At 44.0% G+C, this 22,052-nt stretch overlaps 1 protein-coding gene across 5 annotated transcripts in view; it reads left to right on the forward strand.

Annotated features, from left to right (window-relative positions):
- Positions 1-22,052, forward strand: part of tbxas1 (thromboxane A synthase 1 (platelet)) — a 283,372-nt gene that overhangs the window by 224,218 nt on the left and 37,102 nt on the right. For all 5 annotated transcript variants that reach the window (XM_078220257.1, XM_078220256.1, XM_078220255.1 and 2 more), the window contains one exon: positions 13,384-13,713. In XM_078220257.1, the coding sequence (XP_078076383.1) occupies positions 13,384-13,713 (330 nt within the window). The remainder of the gene's footprint in view (positions 1-13,383; positions 13,714-22,052) is intronic.

Consider the following 22,052-nt stretch of genomic DNA (forward strand, 5'->3'; position numbering starts at 1 on the left):
TGGCTTATGAGGAGAGACTGAGTAGACTGGGGCGATACTCATTGGAATTCAGAAGAATGAGGAGAGATCTTATAGAAACATATAAGATTATGAAGGGAATAGATAAGATAGAAGCAGGGAAGTTGTTTCCACTGGCGGGTGAAACTAGAACTAGAGGGCATAGCCTCAAAATAAGGGGAAGCAGCTTTAGGACTGAGTTGAGGAGGAACTTCTTCACACAAAGGGTTGTGAATCTGTAGAATTCCCTTCCCAGTGAAGCAGTTGAGGCTACCTCATTGAATGTTTTTAAGGCAAGGATAGATAAATTGTTGAACAGTAAAGGAATTAAGGGTTATGGTGAGCGGGCGGGTAAGTGGAGCTGAGTCCACAAAAAGATCAGCCATGATCTTATTGAATGGCGGAGCAGGCTCGAGGGGCCAGATGGCCTACTCCTGCTCCTAGTTCTTATGTTCTTATTTATGTCATATGCTTCCTTCGTCTTCTTGACCAGGGCCTCAATAGCCCGAGTCATCCAGGGTTCCCTAATTCTACCAGACTTGCCCTTCACTCTAAGAGGAATATGCATACCCTGAACCCTGGTGAACATACTTTTGAAAGCCTTCCACTTGCTAGACGGCCCTTTGCCTTCCCACAGACTCCCCCAATTAACTGTTGAAAGCTCCTGCCTGACACCGTCAAAATTGGCCTTGCCCCAATTTAGAATTTTAACTTTTCGGCCAGACCTATCATTTTCCATAGCTATCTTAAAACTAATGGAATTATGGTCACTGGTCCCAAAATGATTCCTCACTAACACTTCTGTCACCTGCCCTTCCTTATTTCCCAAGAGGAGTTCAAGTTTTGCCCCCTCTCTAGTTGGGCCATCCACACACTGAATGAGAAATTCCTCCTGAATACACTCAAAAAATTTCTCTCTATCTAAGCCTCTAATACTATGGCTGGCTGTCCCAGTCAATGTTGGGAAAGTTAAAATCCCCTACTATTACCACCGTATTTTTCTCGGAGCTACCTGTAATCTCTGCAATCCTGGGCAGTAGGCCTTATTAAATTACAAGTAAGGTCTTAATAACCGTCAACTAAATTGGCTGCCCAAATTCTGCACTAAATATGAAGTTGCCACACATTATTGAGTATTGAATTTCTTAAGCCCTCAACATGCCTCTGGTCACAGAATGGTGAGCATCTTTTGTTTACTCATTCATGGGATGTGGGCACTGCTGGCTAGGCCAGCATTTATTGCCCATTCCTAATTGACCTTGAGGAGATGATGGTGAGCTGCTTTTATGAACCATTGAAGTCCATGTGGAATTGGTACACCACAGTGCTGTTGGGGAGGGCATTCCAGGATTTTGATGCAGCAACAGTGAAGGAATGGCGATATATTTTCAAGATGTGGAGATGCCGGCGTTGGACTGGGGTAAGCACAGTAAGAAGTCTCACAACACCAGGTTAAAGTCCAACAGGTTTATTTGGTAGCAAATACCATAAGCTTTCGGAGCACAGCTCCTTCGTCAGATGGAGTGGATATCTGTTCTCAAACAGTGCAAACAGACACACAAATCAAATTACAGAATACTGATTAGAATGCAAATCTCTACAGCCAGCCAGGTCTTAAATGTACAGACAATGTGGGTGGAGGGAGCATTCAACACAGGTTAAAGAGATGTGTATTGTCTCCAGACAGAACAGCTAGTGAAATTCTGCAAGTCCAGGAGGCAAGCTGTGCATAACATCTCACAGCAACCTCTGCAAGACGTGCCGGATCATCGACACGGATGCCATCATCTCACGTGAGAACACCATCTACCAGGTACACAGTACCTACTCTTGCAACTCGGCCAACGTTGTCTACCTGATACGCTGCAAGAAAGGATGTCCCGAGGCATGGTACATTGGGGAAACTATGCAGACGCTACGACAACGGATGAATGAACACCGCTCGACAATCACCAGGCAAGACTGTTCTCTTCCTGTGGGGGAGCACTTCAGCAGTCACGGGCATTCAGCCTTGGATCTTCAGGTAAGCGTTCTCCAAGGCGGCCTTCATGACACACGACAGCGCAGAGTCGCTGAGCAGAAACTGATAGCCAAGTTCCGCACACGTGAGGACGGCCTAAACCGGGATGTTGGATTTATGTCACATTATTAGTAACCCCCACAGCTTGCCTCCTGGACTTGCAGAATTTCACTAGCTGTTCTGTCTGGAGACAATACACATCTCTTTAACCTGTGTTGAATGCTCCCTCCACCCACATTGTCTGTACATTTAAGACCTGGCTGGCTGTAGAGATTTGCATTCTAATCAGTATTCTGTAATTTGATTTCTGTGTCTGTTTGCACTGTTTGAGAACAGATATCCACTCCATCTGACGAAGGAGCTGTGCTCCGAAAGCTTATGGTATTTGCTACCAAATAAACCTGTTGGACTTTAACCTGGTGTTGTGAGACTTCTTACTGTGATATATTTTCAAGTCAGGATGGTGAGTGACTTGGAGGGAAATCTCCAGGTGGTAGTGTTCCCATGTGTCTGTTGCTTTTGTTGTTCTATATGGTAACAGTCGTGTGTTTGGAAGGTACTGTCTAAGGAACCTTGGTCAGTTCCTATGCATCTTGTAAATGGTTCACACTGCTGCCACTGTGCACCAGTGGTGGAGGGTGTCACTGTTTGTGGATGGGGTACCAATCAAGTGGGCTGCTTTGTCCTCGATGGTACAGAGCTTCTTAAGTGTTGTTGGAGCTGCACTCTTCCAAGTAAGTGGAGAATATTCCATTACACTCCTGACTTCTGCCCTGTAGATGGTGGGCAGGTTTTGGCGAGTCAGGACGTGAGTTACTCGCCACAGGATTCCTAGCATCTGACCTGCTCTCATAGCCACAGTATTTTTATGGCTAGTCCAATTCAGTTTCTGGTCAATGGTAACTCCCAAGATGTTGATAACAGGGTGGTAATGATCAGCGATGGTAATGACATTGAATGTCAAGGAGCAGTATTTAGATTCTCTCTTGTTAAAGAAGATCATTGCCTGGCACTAATGTTACTTGCCGCTCGTCAGCCCAAGCCTGGATATTGTCCAGGTCTTGCTGCATTTGGACATGAACTGCTTCAGTATCTGAGGAGTCATGAATGGTGTTGAACATTGTGCAGTCATTTGCGAACATCCTCACTACTGATCTTATGATGGAAGGAAGGTCATTAGCTGCAGATGATTTAGCCTAGGATACTACCCTGAGGAACTGCTGCAGTGATGTCCTGGAACTGAGATGATTGACCTCCAACACCCACAACCATCTTCCTTTGTGCTCAGTATGACCCCAACCAGGAGAGATTTCCCCCCAATTCCTATTGACTCCAGTTTTGCTTAGGCTCCTTGACACCATAGTCGGTCAAATGCTGCCTTGATATCAAGGGCAGTCACTCTCATCTCACCTCTGGAATTCAGGGAAATTGAAATCCTTGATCTACCAAGCTTCTGGTGGCAGCACTTGTGGGAAGGAGCCCCTGATTACAGGAAATTCCCCGGGCATTCCAGGGGGTTTGGGAATTCGACAGTACCTGGTTATCAGAGCACTATTACCACAACTGGTCCACATTCTCGCAGCGGTGAATGATGACAATACTTAGGAGAGCAATACAGCCTGAAGGCACTGGCATCTTTTATTATGATATCAGCAGGAATCGCAATGAATAAATGAGATGAGAACAGTCTGGAAGGAAATTACATTCCTCCATCCTTTCACAAAAATTAACACGTTAAGTTTTTTTGTAAGAACATTGTTGCGAATTTTTATTTCCTGCTGTGCTGGGAATGGAACACATTCCGCTTCTGTCTCCCAGCATCAGCATCAATCATATCAACTATAACAAAGAGAAATGTAGTTTGACTCTGCCTCAACAATGTGCCTCAGTAAGCAGCTTTCTCCTTCCTCCCTCCCCCAGCTTGTGCCTCAATGTGACACAGTTTCATTCTCACACCATCCAGCTCTGGCCTCTGAGTGTGATCCTGTTTTAAATTACAGTTAGTTCTGTGCTGCTGGGTCCTCCCCACTGACCTGTGCAGTAAGAGTGCCTGAGCTGATTTCACTTCAGACCATCAGAAATACAACCCTTCCATTCCATCAAAACTTATGAGAAAGGCAAATATAATGTTGCCCTTTCGGGGAGACAGTGGCACAGTGATAATATCTCTGGACTAGTAATCCAGAGGCCTGGTTTAATACTCTGAGAAAATGGGTTTGAGCCCCACCATGGCAGCTGGTGGAATTTGAATTCAATTAATAAAATCTGGAATTGGAAAGCTCGACTTGATAGTGGTGACCGTGAAACTATTATTTATTGTTATAAAATCCCATCTGGTTCACTAATGCTTTTTAGAGAGGGAAATCAGCCAACTTTACCTGGGCTGGCCTACATGTGACTCCAGAACCTTAGCAATGTGGTTGACTCTTAACTGCCCTCTGAAGTGGCCGAACAAACTCGGTTCAAGGGCAACTGGGAATGGGCAAGAAATGTTGGCCTTGCCAGCAACACCCACATCACATCAAAGAATACAAAGAACTCCTCAGGTACTGAAGCAATCTATGCCCACAAGCAACAAGACCTGGATAACATTCAGGCTATGGCTGATAGGTAGCAAGTGACATTTGCACCATAAAAGTGCCAGGAAATGACCAACTCTAACAAAAAATACTCTAACCATCCCCCCTTGATGGCCTCACTATCACTGAATGCCCTCCCATCAACTTACTGGGGTTTACCATTAATGGGAAAGGTAGCTGGACCCACCACAAAATGCTGTGGTCACAAGAGCAGGTCAGAAGTTGGGAATTCTGCAGGGAGTAACTCACCTCCTGGCCGACCAAAGCTTGTCCGCCATCCACAAGGTGCAAGTCGAGTGTGATGGAATATACTCCATTTGCCTGGATGAGTGCAGCTCTAACAAGAAGCTTAACACCAATCAAGCCAAAGCAACCCAATTGATTGGCACCCCATCTACCACCCTAAAAATTCACAGCGTATTGTGGGAGCAATAACTCACCAAAACTCCTTCGACAGCAACTTCCAAACCTGATACCAAGAAGGATAAAGGCAGTAAGTTCTCCTCCAAGGCAGTAAGTTCTCCTCCAAGTCACACACCATGAAAATAATTTCCAGCCCAATCCTCAACCCTGGTGCCAGGCAGGCACCACAGCCTTCAGGATTCACGTTTTGGCTGCAGAGAACAGCATCTATTCCCCTAACTATATTGTCCCCAACTACCACTACATTCCTTTTAAGTTAAAAGGAATGACTCCCTGCACCATGGTGCTGTGGTCATTTGGCTGATCTTCCCTGCTGTCATCCACAGAGTTCACCTTTAGAAAAGAGAAACACTCGATAGCAGCAGCTTTTTTCCATTTTCCATGTTCAATTAATCAATTTCCGGTTTGGTGTAGCTAACAACTGCAAGAGCGCAACAAGAAGCTCTGTTATAGCATTAAGGTCATTTAAGACAAAGGATGCAATTGCCAGGATATGGAAGAATTTCCATTATCAACTATGGCAGTCAGGTGTCAAACGAACTTCTTTCCTGTCTATCCCCAACAAGGTTCTTCAGCCCCATCCCCAGAGGAGCCTCCCCACACTACTGACCAATTTTTTATACTAACCATCTCTATGTCAGGTGTAGCTCAGTGGGCACCATTCATACTCTGTTCCAGAGTTAGTTGTGTTCAAACCTCATTCCAGAGACCTGAACATTGAATGTAGTCTGACACTCCTGGGTGAGAGCATAGGAACAAGGCTGGGCCATTCAAAGCCTTAGTCCTGTTCTGCCATTGAGTTGATCATGGCTGATATGAATCAGAACTCAATCCACCCATAATGGTTCCATATCCCTTGGGAGCCTCGGTAGTGAAAATCTATTGATCTCAGACTTAAAATCATCAATTGAACTAGCGTCTACTGCTTTTTATGGTAGAGAAGTCTACATTTCTGCTACGCATTGTGTGAAGAAGTGTTTCCTAAACTCTGTTTGATCTTGATTTTAAAGTAGGACTGGGGGAATGCTGAACTGTCAGAAGTGTCCTCTTTGGGATGAGGTATTAATTGAGACCCTTTTACGGGATCCCACTGTTGCAAAGAACAGCAAGGTAGTTCTGCTCATTATCCTGGACAACATTTATCCCTCAAACACATTATCTGATCATCAGCTGATTGCCATGATTTCCACATTACAACAGTGAATAATGTCACAAGTACTTCATTGTTGTAAGGGGCTTAATGACATTATTAGGTTGTGAAAGGTACTATATAAAGGCAAGTTTTTTCCTTTCTTTTTGGGTGGAGATCGACAACTTACTATCAGTATGTGCTCAAGATACTGACCAAACTAATTTCTTATAGGGCCTTACAGTAGAATTAAACCTGTTAATCTGGGCATCAAAATAGCAATAAATTGTACGTGTATACCACCTTTAATGTGGCAAAATGTCCCAAGGGGCTTCACAGGAGCGTTATTGACATTGAACCACAAAGAAATGTTAGGTCTGATGAGGTGGTTTTAAGAACATAGTAATAGAAGCTAGAGAGGTGGAAAAGTTTAGAGGATATTGCAGAGCTAAAGGCTTTAGCAGAGGAAGGCATGGCTGGCAATGGTAGATTGATGAAAATCAAGGATGCCCAAGAGACTGGAATTGGAGGAGCACAGATATATCAGAATGTTGTAGAGCTGGAGGACGTTATACAGCAATGGGGCGAGGGGGTGGTTACGGCAATGGAGGGGATTTGAAAACAAGGATGAGAATTTTATAATCAAGGTATTAGCTTAACCAGGAATCAATTGTAGGTTAAAGAGCAAGGGGTGATGGTGTGAGTTAGGATACAAGCAGCAGAGTTTTGGATGAGCTTAAGATTTTAGAGGCTGGAAGATGGAAGTCCAGCCAGAAGAGTCAAGATTAGAGGTGACAAAGGCTCAGATGAGGGTTTCAGCAGCAGATGAAATGAGGGGCGGAATCAGGTAGTGATATCGAGATGGAAGCAGGTGATCTTAGTGATGGCACGAATATATGGTTGGAAGTTTACTTGGTGACTCAATTTGTCACCAAGGTTGAGAACACTCTGGTTCAGCCTCAGAAGGTTGCCAGGGTAGGGGATGAAATCGGTGGTTAGGGAATAAGAGTCTGTGGTGGGGGCCAAACATAGTGGGAGGGATGGATTTTCCGCCCCTGTTTTTGTTAGCAGGTGGGAAAGCAGGTGGAGGTGACTCCCACTGGATTGTGGGAGTCCCCAAACTACTTTTATGCTGGCGGGATTCCCCGTTGACATTGTCCCCAACCCGTGCCAATGTCAAAATGGGGTCCCCGCCATGAAAGATCATGAGGGTGCCAGTGTGTGTGTGTGGGGGGGGGGGATGGGGGGGGGGGATGGGGTGGGGGGGGGGGGGGGGATGGGGAGTAGGGGGGAGGAATGGATGGTGGGGGGGGGGGATGGGGAGTAGGGGGGAGGAATGGATGGTGGGGGGGTGGTCTTCCATTGGGGAGGCTCTGGCTGAGGTGGAGGGGTGGTGTTTGCGACAGGGTTTCTTTCTTTTTTTAAATTTTTTTCAGATCAGGAGACCCTCACTCAGAGCCTACCCCACCAGCACGATGCCGTGGGTCCCACCCCTTCCATTTTTGTTTCCAAAGTCCTTGAAAATTTGGCAGGAAAAGGCAGCTAGCAGGCTGTCCTCCGCTTTTCCAGCCTGCCACAACACCGAAAGAAAATCTCAAAATTCTGCCCAGTACCTTTGATATTCTCAACATTTAATGGAAGGAAATTTCTGCTCAGCCACTACTGGGTGTTGGACAGGCAGCCTGATTATTTAAAAATAGTGAAAATACCTAACCAACAGTATTGTGGGAGTGCCTTCACTACTTTCCGTTCAAGAAAAAGGTTGCTACTATCTTCTCAAGTGCAACTGGGATTGCACAATAAATGCTGGCCTTGTTTCTGACACTCACATTGGAAGAATGAGTAGTAAAAAATATATAATCTTTTTATATGTGGAAACCAAGAACTATGAACATTTCTCCTGATGTAGTTAGCAGTCAGCACCTGCCCTTAAGTTCTCCGAATCATAAATTGGTTTGTGCAGGAATTTTCTATTTCAACCCAATTTCCCTGAAATAGAATTTGGACTCACAGAAAGTAATATCTTTATAGCCACTTATATTCCAAAAAAGATTCCACCATCATTTGGATTAAGTTCAATAAGCAATAGTTCAATAGTTCAGGAAAGTTTTGCCTGGGGAGGCCAAAACTAGGGGTCATAAACAAAATATAGTCCGTGATAAATTCAATAACAAATTAAAGAGAAAATCTTTTACTTTGAAAGTGCTTAGAATGCGGAATGTGCTACTACAGGGAGTTCCTACCTGTAGTGCACCTCCGTGTGGAATTGGAGCTGTACGTTCCCACAAATTGAATGATGGAGCTGAGAGGCCAATAGCTTACACATCGAGGATGCTCTCTGAGGCAGAGGAGGGATACTCCCAAATCAAAAAAAAAGGATTCGCAGTGATTTTTGGCATCAGAAAATCCCCCCATTGCCTCTGCCAGGATATAGCGTTGGGCTTAATACGCTCGGCATATGAATATTCCTTGGAGCACCAACCTGGAGCACCAACCTGGAGCCCAAATAGCAAATGCTGATGCTTTGAGCCGTCTCCCATTTCCTGTAAGTTCAACACCCCCACCAGTGCCAGCAGAAATTGTGATGGCTTTGAATTTATTCAAGACGCTTCATGAATCTGTGTAGTAGATCAGAACTTGGATGCAAAGGAACCCTGTACTGTCAAAGAGTATGATATAAAATTGGGGGTTCAATAATTGAGCTTCAGAGGCCTTACTTCACTCAAAAAGATGAATTGAGCTGTGAGGATGGTGTAATCCTTTGGGAATCACGGGTGGTTATTCTCAATCCTGGGAGACAATTATTATTGGAAGAATTACATAGTGGCCCTCCTGCCATATCAAAGATGAAAATGTTGGTGAGGAGTTACATGTGGTGGCTTGGCATTGACGATGTGAACCATGTCAAGTAGAGCAGAACTTACCCGCTGCAGCTCCTCTGCATCTGTGTGAGTGGCCAGGTTGGCCTTGGGCAAGAGAGTACATGTTGACTATGTGGGTCCCTTCATGGGATCAATATTCTTTTTGTTGGTTGGTGTGCACTCTTAAGTGGATGGATGTGTACCAGACAAATTCGACCACTTTCTATGCAACGGTCGAAAAGTCACGTCAGATTTTCTGCATCCATGGAATACCAGCAGTTCTGGTTTCAGATAATGGTGCTGCTTTTATCAGCATGCAATTCCAGAAATTCATGGACTTCAATGGCATTAAGTATATCAGGACAGCGCCATACAATCCATCCTCAATCCACTCTCCTGACTGAACAGGCTGTACAAACATTCAAATCTGAAATGAAGAAGCAATCACCAGCATCCACAGATGTTAGCCTACAGGACCACCCCACACACAGAATTATTGTAGCAAAGACACCCAGTATACTACGAAGTAAGAACCTAGGATAAGATTCTGAGGAAATATTTTGCCCATTTGTAGAAAAAAGAACCTCCACAAGAGTCAGTAGTGTCATCGGCCTCAAGCATGCCGGCCTGTAGTACTGATCAAAGTAGTGAGATAACTGAACAGGCCTCTACAAACTTGGAGCCTATTAACATTGAAGCTGAAGAGACAGTAGCAGAAGATGTACTTGTACTAGAAGAAGCAGACTGACAGGCTGACCCAATTGAGATGACTCCCATGGGGAGACCCCAGCCAGTGGTACTGCATCACTGCCAAAGAAAAAAGAAATCTCCCTGTAGATGGGGTTTTTAATAATTGTATCTCTGTAACAAGAGATCTGAGAGGGGAGGGATGTTGAAGCAAGACCCCTTTAAGGGATGAGCTCAGGTTGAATCACGTGACCTTTTTATCCAGCGGGATGGGAATGCCAATGGCCTAAACAAGAGAATGGGCTTTTGTCCTCCGTTCTTGAATTTGGAAGTTTGGAAAGTACGGCCTGTGTATATGGTTATTATTTGTAAATAAATAGTTCATAGTTGATGATTAACTGGTCATCTGGAGTCTCTACAAGTACACGACATGCAAGAAGGTAAATAACTTGAGCTTGAGCTCCCAGCAGATACTGTGGGAGGAAAGCGAAGCACCCGGAGGAAACCCGCGCAGACACGGGGAGAACGTGCAACCTCCATACAGGCAGTGACCCAAGCCGGGAATCGAACTTGGGTCCCTGGCGCTGCAAGGCAGCAATGCTAAACACTGTGCCACCATGCCGCCCCAGAGAGACTGAGGAAAAGGAATTCCAAGGAGAGTTGTGGAAGTATTTTCAAGATGCACTAAAAGAAGAAGAATTAACAAATATAATAAAGTGATATTTTAGAGGACCAGCACAGGCACAGTGGGCTGAATGGCCTCTACGCTCTCAAATTCTATGATGCTACAAGGGGTGCAAATTGTCAGCGACAGTGTGGGGTTGGATAATGTGTTCTCCACAGTCAAATAGTCTTCCAGCAGCTTTAGAAGTGGGCTGTCAAAAGAAGAATTACTGCTTGGATGAGGTATCAAAAAACTGGCACCTATGATACGCACCAACAAGAATTAGAAACTGGAGAGCAGAAAAAACATCAATAGCTTCAATTTTGAGCACCATCTAGGTGGCATTTTTAATAGTGATTTAATAATTCTATCCTTGAGGCAATTTTACATTTCAAAGTAATGAATATTTTATCATTTTAAAGGCAGCTAAATGCTCATCATTAATTCTTTCTCTTTGATATCACCTTATAATTTTTCAGAAGATGTGGTCTTAATTTATATTTGATGGTAATTTTTCATAAAAGGGAACCTTATCATTCCAAGTTACCACATAATCCTAAAAGAACATTACAAGGGGTGAGATCTGAAATGTACCTGATAGGAAAATATATTTGTTCCTCCTCCTGCTCTGCAGGTTACAGCTATTACCGGAATGCTGGTTAAAGGGAGGCTGATCAGTCACCACTTGCCCAAGTAGTTATTCTTCACTTGTATATCCAGATAATGTGTGTGAAAGGTACTTCAACCACACTTGAAGGGATAGGAGAGGATAGGTTGGATGGAGAGGAGCAAACCTAGTCCTGTCCATATGCAAGCTCTGCGACTGGTTGTGACTAGGGAACGGTTTATCTCTCCTTGTTCCAGGACCAAAGCAGGGCCTAACAGCAGCTAGGTCAGCCGAGACCAAGAATTGCAGTCAAGATTTCAGCTGCTCTCTGGATTAACCCTCTGAGCCAACAGGGGCCTCTGGATCTGACTTTCTAATGCTGTAATGTTTAAATTTATGATTGAAACATATGTGGTTGTAACACAATCCCTCCCCCAGTCCATTGCCATTTCAAATAACACATCCCGGCCTCTTAGCAAGTGGAGAGAGCCAAGTCCACATTATGTGTAAACTTGGTGACAGAGGTAAATGTCAGCAGTTCCTATCACAAACATCAATTCAAGTAGAAAACCATTGGTCTCCCCAGACTTTCTAAACCTTAATGTCGCCTTTACAACCAGCTACAGGACTGACTTGTTGCAACTTTTCTGAGAATCGTAACTTCATTGGCAATCAAATCTACCTCAATCTCACTCACAGAGAAACAAGGAAAAATTGGAGAACATATTTCCCAAGCACTCCCAGAAATATCCAGGAGAATCTCATTATCGAAACAGAACATGAATATTCCAGTGACTGGAAAACCAATGGGACTGCAGTAATTATATAAAAAAGCAAAACCTTGTAGAATTCCTAATACGCTGATAAAAATCTCCACCTTCCATATACTGTAATAAAAAAAGAATGTGACTTATCCAGTCAGACTTGTAGATGTGTTATGTATGTCGGATGTTCCAATATTGACCATTTTCTAACAATTCTATAAAAGTTGATGGAGAAAGCATATTTGAGATCCATTATAAAACTAGTGATGGCCAAAACTGAGACATAGAACCAGACTGAACTGTTTTCAGACCCCAGTCATAAAACTAGATGCAATATTCACCAAAACTGAACCAGACATATACTTCCCCTCCAATTATCACGAGGTACATAAAAGGTCTGAACACAGTAACTCTGGCTCATCTAATCTAAGCAGACGTGATGGGATGAAATAGAGACTTTTTCTTCTCCAATCCTTACGATGAAACTCAATCTGCAGAATTTTCCTGTCCCACCCGCCATGGGAATCGGGACACAGACCATGCAAAGGTCCATTGACCTTGGGCGGGATTTTCTGGTCTTGGGGCGAGCGCGGCCAGAAAATCCTGCCCAATGAGTTCATCCTTTGTGCAAGAGTCTAAGCAGTGAAAGCTAGAGGGATGCTAGTCTGTGGAAGATATCATTGGCTATGAGGCTAGTCTGGCCCTCACCCAAAGTATGCTCTTCTTACCTGGAACCTCGGAATAATGAGGAGGAGTGGGAACCCTGACCCCAGGGCAGCCAGAGCTCAAGCCTAGTGTCCAAATTGCCACTCCCCCTTCCCAACTCAGCCACCTTACACCAGGGCATGGTGGCACAGTGGTTAGCACTGCCGCCTCACAGCCCCAGGATCTCAGGTTCAATTCCGACCTTAGGTGACTGTGTGGAATTTGCACATTCTCCCTGTGTCTGCGTGCGTTTCCGCCAGGTGCTCTAGTTTCTTCCCACAGTCCAAAGATGTGCAGATTAAGTCGATTGGCCATACTAAGTTGTCGCTTAGCGTTCCAAGATATGTAGGTTAGGGGGAATTAGCGGGGTAAATATATGGGTCTTCGGGGATAGGGCCTAGGTGGGATGCTCTGTTGGATAATCGGTGCAGATTCAATCAGCTGAATGGCCACCTCACTGTTGGAATTCTATCATCAAACCAAAAATGGAACCTGGGACCAATTGGTCTCCATGCCTTGGTGTTGCAGTGGATTCTGCATGTACTCATTAGGTCAACAGGGAGAGTGAGAATTAAAAGAAGTGCGCATGATGACTGTCAATTTAGCTATAGAAATTACCAATACTCAAAACCTGCAATAGGAAATTCTAGATTTCCAGTTTTGGAAAAAGACATTTACAATTTATAATACAGAATCAGGCCATTCAACTCGACTAGTCCATGTTGGTGTTAATGCTGATCAGATTTCTATAGGTATTTATGCTGAAACAGTAACCTGATTTCTTCACAGATACTAATATGTCTGCCATGTATTTCTAATATTTCTCGTCTCACACCCAATGCAGATCTATCTATCCAAGTATGCCAACATCCTTCATGAAGTGGTGGCTCAAAGCGTTGCAGTGAGTTATACAGTAGTGTTAATGGATCGGAACTTGTGTTTTACAGAGACGCAAAGATTTCCTGCAGCTCCTGCTCGATGCCCGAATATCCACCGATTACACCACGGTGGAGAAGTTCGACCTCGCCAATTCTGATAGTCAAATTGAGGAGTCACCCGAGACACAGAATGCAAAGCGCACAGGAATGACAAACTCACCCAAAGTCCAGAAGAAGATCCTTACCCTGGATAAAATTTTGGGACAGGCATTCATTTTCTTTGCAGCAGGATATGAAACCACCAGCAGTACTCTAGCCTTCACTTCTTACTTGCTTGCCACCCATCCTGAAAACCAGGAGTTGCTGCTGAAAGAAGTGGATGAATTCTATGAGTCTCATGTAAGTTCAGTTTGACCTTTCGGCCTGACCTTAAGCTATTTCAGATCTCTCCATGGTCTCACTCCATCCTATGTCTGTAAGTTCCTCCAGTCATACAATCCTAGAGGATCTCTTTTCTCCAATTCTGCTCCCTTGTACAGTCCCTACCTACTCCCATCACCCTACCAATGTTGACTGTGTTCAGCTGCTTGGGTTCTGAGCTCTGGAATTCCTTCTCTAAACCGTTCTACCTCCCTGTCTCTTGCCTTCTTTATGGTGTGAAATATTGTCTCATTGTGTTCCTGTGAAACACCTTGAGATATTTTACAACGTTTTTATGTGAATCTATACTTAGTTCATCCTTGTCGATATTTCCTGTTGTCTACATTTAGCGCCAGGGGATCTTTTACATCCACCTGAGAGCAGATGAGGCCTGGGATTAAGGTCTCTTCCAAAAGAATGGCACCTTCGACAGTGCAGCACTGGAGTGCCGGTCTATGCTGTGTGCTCAGCTGGAGCCCCAAGAGCTTGGGAGTTTTGGAGTTTCCATATTAGAAATTAATTCTGTTTTAATCTATTAGTAGGATGTAAATTTTCCATTTTCCCAGATGACTGACCGCCATACATTTTTTTCTTTGACGTGGACGCTCCTCTCAGTTCCGGTTAATTCAGCAGACTTTCCTTGCATTCATTTATGATTTCAGTTATTAATGTCTCGGTGAGTTACATATTTAGAATTGATATGCAGGCTTGCAGCAGTTCAGTGCCTCTTTTGCACTCCTCAATCTCTTTGCCCCAACATTAGTGGCTGTATATGCTTCAAATCCTGAAATTCCCTCCTTTAACCTCTCTGTCATTTAACCTCATTTCCCAATACCCTTCTCAGAACCTATATCTTTCACCAAGATTTTAGTCAAGCCTTCCTAATGCTGCAATCTTGTGGAGAACCTTCAAATGTTTTCTTGCATTAGATGCACAATATAAATGCAATTTGGTATTGATTATGAGGGGTCACGACAAAGGACAGGTAGCTGGAGATTGAGCTATCAAAATAGGACAGGCTTCTCCACTATCCTTCTTAAAAATCCCTTTGAATCACCCCTATTCCCAAGCATTCCGAATATATCCAACTGTATCAGTACACCATAAAACAAATAATCTGGAATGTGGGCAAAACAAAAGCAGTTTGTAAGTAGAATAGAATTTAATTTGACCATTACGTCCTCGGTGAAATGAAGTAGGATAAAACAGCAAACCGTAGATGGCAATCACTGGCATGAATTTGAGGAATTGAACAACCTCGTTCTGTGCTGTAAATGACTCTGTGACTCTATCGGGAGTAATGCTTCCCAACACCTACCCGCCCCCAGTCAGTCCTTCCAATTTAAAACTTCTTTTGAAATAGAAGTATTGTCTGCTTTAAAGAGAATTCGCAACAATAAATATAAAGAGCAGGTATTTTTACTGGTATAATTCCAGATTGGTAGCTCATGGTCAGCTTGTTTAGAAAAACTCTCTCCAGATCAGCATTTCCCTCTGCCAAGAGAGCATACCCTGGAGTCCCTTAATCATATTAAGCTGACACCTCTCAACTTGCACAGGTTGCATTTTAGCTTTTCATTTATTTTCATTTCCGTCAGATAGACAAGATTTTAATAGACTTATGTTTTGAAGAAAGAAAGATCTCTGTCATCATGCTGCATTGGGACTTCATCATTGTTGATGCCCCCACTCGGCTGAGATCAGCAGCAAGCAAACTGAAATTCCACTGCTTTGTCTGGCTTATCACCCACTAAATGTCCATTTGGCAGGAGTGTCATTGCCCAGCTGTCATGTGGGCCATGTTGACATTCCCCAGAGACTGATGGACCTCTGATCAGCAATAATTGACTGCTGTCTTTGTGTCAATTTCTTCTATAATAACTCCAGGGGTCAGCTGTGAAGGATCTGTGCTTTTATTGCACAAAATGAAAATAAACAATAACCACAAGCCTGCGGTGAACACAACAGGTCCCAACTGAGACTCAAAAGGTAATGGATCCATTCGGGGACTTGCTTTATAGAGGCCTCAGTAAACGAGCTCCACCTGGTTGACTAATTACCAATCCCCAGGGATATCTTTTAGTTTTTTTGTACCAATCCCCAGGGAGTTCATACTCAATGAGTCCAACTGGGAGGTCAATTAGTGATTCCCCAATGCAGATCATGGGGGTTATCACACCTTCTATTCAGAAAATAGCTTTTTCGGTCCCATACATGGTTACTGCCAGTAATGAGAATGCACGAATTACACCTTCACCTGCACCCAGTGTGGACAGCGGTGTGTAAATCTTCTTATACACTTCTGTGATCACTCCATGACCGAGCAGATGAAAATTAGATTAACATAGAGAGCTTTCATCAATACTGTAGTAAATGCAGGGAACTTGCAATTGAGCCACACAAAGCAGTGGATTTGATGTCCTGTCTCACTGGGGGCAGATGTTAGCCCCTCCATTCCCTCAGACCACTCATTAATTAATCTGCAGCTGGAGAGGGCAAATGTAGAGAGGGCAGGATTGGACTCGGTTGTAATTGCCGATTGTCATACACCCTGATCGGTCACAACATAGACTAACACATAAAGAGCGGCTAATTGAGTGAGATACGAAAGGGAGACCAGAAACTGTGGTACTCGATTCCAGCAAGATTCAACATCTTCAGAAGAAGGTTGAGGTGGGGCATAGGGAGGGGAGTGAAGGGGGTGCTGTAGATTGAGGGTTTGATAAGCTGCTTAAAAAATATCGGATGCAGCGTATCAAGGTGAATGTTTGGGAAGTTGAGGTCTGTAATCACCAACCCCACTCTATTCTCTTTGTGTCTGCAAACACTGAACAACTGCACTAGTCCATTGAAAATAGGTGCACCTGCATGCTGCAGAGTGGCTGACTTCCTCAGCAGCTGCCAGAAAGAAAACAACCCCATGACGCGTATTGATGGATTTACAATTAAGTCCAACCTGAAATTAGGGCACTGGTGACTGAAAGATGAATGATACTATTCAAAACTTGGCCAGGTGCAGGTGGCAGGTACAAAATGTTTGACAGAGGAAGTTGGGAGTTCCAATTTGAAAATACAATTATTCTTCCATTGCCTCAGCTGGTCACCAAGTGAGTGACTGAGCTTCAAACAGAAACTGGAACAGAAGAACAGGCCATTCATCCCAATTAGCCTATACTAGTGTTTGTATTCTACAGGAGCCTCCTCCCAGTCTAATTAACACATAGAATCCCTACAGTGCAGAAGGAGGCCATTCGGCCCATCAAACTTGTATCGACAACGATCCCACCCAGGTCTTATCCCCATAACCCCACATATTCACCCTGCTAATTCCCCTGACAGTAAGGGACAATTTACCATATTTAATCATAAGAACATAAGAACATAAGAAATAGGAGCAGGAGTAGGCCATCTAGCCCCTCGAGCCTGCCCCGCCATTCAATAAGATCATGGCTGATCTGACGTGGATCAGTACCACTTACCCGCCTGATCCCCATAACCCTTAATTCCCTTACCGATCAGGAATCCATCCATCCGCGCTTTAAACATATTCAGCGAGGTAGCCTCCACCACCTCAGTGGGCAGAGAATTCCAGAGATTCACCACCCTCTGGGAGAAGAAGTTCCTCCTCAACTCTGTCTTAAACCGACCCCCCTTTATTTTGAGGCTGTGTCCTCTAGTTTTAACTTCCTTACTAAGTGGAAAGAATCTCTCCGCCTCCACCCTATCCAGCCCCCGCATTATCTTATAAGTCTCCATAAGATCCCCCCTCATCCTTCTAAACTCCAACGAGTACAAACCCAATCTCCTCAGCCTCTCCTCATAATCCAAACCCCTCATCTCCGGTATCAACCTGGTGAACCTTCTCTGCACTCCCTCCAATGCCAATATATCCTTCCTCATATAAGGGGACCAATACTGCACACAGTATTCCAGCTGCGGCCTCACCAATGCCCTGTACAGGTGCATCAAGACATCCCTGCTTTTATATTCTATCCCCCTCGCAATATAGGCCAACATCCCATTTGCCTTCTTGATCACCTGTTGTACCTGCAGACTGGGCTTTTGCGTCTCATGCACAAGGACCCCCAGGTCCCTTTGCACGGTAGCATGTTTTAATTTGTTTCCATTGAGATAGTAATCCCATTTGTTATTATTTCCTCCAAAGTGTATAACCTCGCATTTCTCAACGTTATACTCCATTTGCCATATCCTCGCCCACTCACTCAGCCTGTCCAAATCTCTCTGCAGATCTTCTCCGTCCTCCACACGATTCACTTTTCCACTTATCTTTGTGTCGTCTGCAAACTTCGTTACCCTACACTCCGTCCCCTCCTCCAGATCATCTATATAAATGGTAAACAGTTGCGGCCCGAGTACCGATCCCTGCGGCACGCCACTAGTTACCTTCCTCCAACCGGAAAAACACCCATTTATTCCGACTCTTTGCTTCCTGTCGGATAGCCAGTCCCCAATCCACTTTAACACACTACCCCCAACTCCGTGTGCCCTAATCTTCTTCAGCAGCCTTTTATGGGGCACCTTATCAAACGCCTTTTGGAAATCCAAAAACACCGCATCCACCGGTTCTCCTCCATCAACCGCCCTAGTCACATCTTCATAAAAATCCAACATGTTCGTCAAGCACGACTTTCCCCTCATGAATCCATGCTGCGTCTGATTGATCGAACCATTTCTATCCAGATGCCCTGCTATCTCTTCTTTAATAATGGATTCCAGCATTTTCCCTACTACAGACGTTAAGCTGACCGGCCTATAGTTACCCGCCTTTTGTCTCCTTCCTTTTTTAAACAGCGGCGTAACATTAGCCGTTTTCCAATCAACCGGCACTACCCCAGAATGCAACGAGTTTTGATAAATTGATTTATTTGATAAATAATCGATCTAATCTGCACATCTTTGGACTGTGGGAGGAAACCAGAAAACTCAGAGGAAACTCACATGGACATGGGGAGAACGTGCAAACTCCACACAGTCACCTGTGTGGAGGTGAATTGAACCTGAGTCCCTGCCGCCGTGAGACAGCAGTGCTAAACACTGTGCCACCGTGCTGCCCCAACTCTTCCCATTTGACCTTGTATCCCTAGTCTCTTTTCCCTCAAGTATGTATCAGGTCCTCCCTTTTATATGTACAGTATATATATACTTCACTGCATAGCCAGGATTTTACAGTGAAGCACTGGCCCCATCCATGAGCCAAAGAGTTGGACTCAGCATCATCTTGTCTGTTCTACGTCCATCAGACAACAGCCATCAGGACACCTGTCTCTTTAAAGATTGAGATCCCACCACCAAGAAGGGCTGGCTGCTCTTCAATCCCAGAAGTGCCACTGGAATGGGTGGCCAGTGCTGGCGACTATACCTGACCCAAAGCAGCATCATGGACATCAGTAGGTGGGGTCAGGGTCACGTGGACCAATCAGACAAAAACAGTGCAGGGGCTGTTGGTTGGTGAAGGTTGGGGATATTGCCCTGCTAGTGGCCCTTGCTATCTGAGGGAGAAGCAGTGGGCCCTCCAAGGGCCAATCAGATGGCCCACCACCCCGACTCTGCATGGAGGTCACCAAGGTTTATTTGCCAGTCATCCCATGTAACAGAGGGCCCACTTGCTGCTGGTAAACTGCCAGGGACTGTCGGAAGAGGCCCTTAACTGGCCCTTAATTAGCAATTAAGGCCTTCAATTGGCCTCTGAGTAGGAGGAAAATCTACTACCTTTCCCACTGCTGGTAAAATGACAGTGGCAGTAGGAAAACAATGGGCACACCATATCTTTATTTCCCACCCAATTATTTTTCTATTCCTGTCTGCTCCGCGAGGCTGTAAAATCCTGCCCACTTGAAACCAAGAATGGGATTTTCTGGTCCTACCCACTGGTGGATCTTTCGGTCCTGCCAAATGTGACCCTTGCTCTGTAAAAGATTGGTCTTAAATTCTCTGTTTGACCAGTTAGTGGCTGTTTTTTAATTTTGCCTTCTTGTTCTGGACTTCAAGTCTGGTAAAATCCTTCCTAGAACCAACCGTAATAGATGTAGTAATGTCTAATGAGCCCAGTTTAGTTAACATCCTGATAGTGCATGAACATTAATCTAATAGTGATCATAACATGAATAAGTTTAACATGGTGTTTGAAAGTGAGGAACATGTAACAGCTAAGATTCTGGACGTAGTTACAGCTGACATCGGTAGGATGAGACAGAGTTGTCCACCGTCTGGGCAAATCTGTTAATACACAAATAAAATGACAGAAAATCGGTGTGAGGTATTCAGAAAATAATTCAATGTGGTACAGAACCACTCCATACTCCAAAAGGGAAAGAATTGTATTTGCCAAAAAAGACAACCATGGGCAACTAAAGCGGTAAGAGGCAATGTGAAAGGAAAAGAAAAATAATGCAAAATGGAAAAAATAGCACAGATCCTGGTAAAAGGGAATGATATAACAAGCAGTGAAAGGTGACAAAAGCAGATATGGCTACACAATAGAATTCTTCCTCATCTCTGGTTTAAATGGGAGCCCCTTATTTTTAAATGTGCTCTCTAATTCTATGTTCCCTTTGAGGGGAAATGTCCTCACAACACCTATCCGTTCAAGCCCTCTCAGAATTGTATTTGTTTCAATAAGATAACTTCTGATTCTTCTAAAGTGGAAATATTAGAGAGGAATACCAGGATACACAGATTATCTTTAAAAATTTTATTCCTATCTCAGAGTTACAAAGCCAATGTGCAGAGTGGACAAGGCCAGCCCTTAATCCATCTTGCTTGCTCCGAAAACAAATTGAATCCAATTCATAGTCTGCACAAGTGAGACATTGTAGATCCAAGCTGACAAGAACAGTTATTACACCTGATCTCATGCTTGATCCTACATTCAATCTTAGCAAAAAACAGGGTGCACAAAATACAGGGAGGGACAGATAGCACTAGTGTAGAGAATAGTAAGTTAATCAGCGAAGTCAGAATAAGGGCGAAAGTAATGATGTCCAAATCAGGGTTACTGTGCATGTAAGTCAGTGCACAAAGCATAGTAAATAAGATTGGGAAGTTACAGGCACAGATTACAGTGTGGAAATAAGATGTTATGGCGATAACAGACCTGGAAAGGGCAAGACTGGGTGTTAAATATTCCTTGGTACAAAGTGTTCAGAAACGCAAGAGAAAGAGGAGGAGTGGCAGTATTGGTTAGGGCAAGCATTGCAGTGCTGGAGAAAGAGGATGTCCCTGAGAATTCAGGGACAGAATCAATTTGGTTAGAGCTAAGGAACAAAAAGGGTGCAATTACATTGCTCAGTGTAATCCACAGACTGCCAACTAGTGAGAAGGATGTAGAAGAACAAATCTGCAGGGGAATTACAGAAAGTTGCAAACATTATAGAGTAGTTATAATGGGGGACTTTAATTACCCAAATGTAGACTGGACAATGGCAGTGTAAAGGACAGAGAGGGGGAAAAGTTTAGAATGTGTTCAGGAAAGTTTTGTTTAGCAGTTATATGTCCAGTCCAACAAGAAAGGAGGCACTGTTGGATTCGTTCTTGAAAATTAGGTGGGCCAAGTAGATTGAGTGTCAGGGGGGAACATTTAGGAGACAGTGATAATTGGATCATAAGGTTTAGGATGACGACAGAAAAGAAAAATAGGCAATCCAGAGTAAAAATAATTAATTGGGGGAGAGCTGACTTCAATGCGTCAAGAATGGAGCTGGGCCAGTTAGACTGGAACAAAAGGTTGAGGGGAAAACTGTAGCTGAACCATGGGCTACCTTCAAACAAGAAATGGTTCAGGCAGCGCCAAGGTATATTTCCTTAAAAAGGAGAGGTATGATAAATAAATCCAGAGCTCCTGGGATGAAATAAGGAGATAGAAATTAAAATAAGGAAGTAAGAGTGTGCCTATGACAGGTGTCAGGTGGAAAATATAATTGAGAGGCAAGTGTAATACAGAAGGTTCAGAGGGGAGGTGGAAAAGCTCATTAGAGAAGTGAAGAGGGATTATGAGAAACGACTGCCAAACAACATGAAGGAAAATCCCAAAATCATCTATACGCATTTACATAGTAAAAGGGTGGCAAAAGGAGGAGTAGGGCCGATTAAGGACCTAAAAGATAATTTACACAGGGAGGAAGCATGACTGAGGTATTAAATGAAAACTTTGCATCCATCTTTACCAAGGAGATAGATGTTACCCAGGACATAGTGACAGACAAGGAAACTCTGTCACTAGAGGGGTTTAATATTAATAAGTAGGAAGTGTCGAATAGACTCAGTACTAAAAGTTGACAAAGCACAGGGATTGGATGAGA

Source organism: Mustelus asterias, chromosome 9 (genome assembly GCF_964213995.1).
Source record: "Mustelus asterias chromosome 9, sMusAst1.hap1.1, whole genome shotgun sequence".
In the NCBI taxonomy this organism is placed as follows: domain Eukaryota; kingdom Metazoa; phylum Chordata; class Chondrichthyes; order Carcharhiniformes; family Triakidae; genus Mustelus; species Mustelus asterias.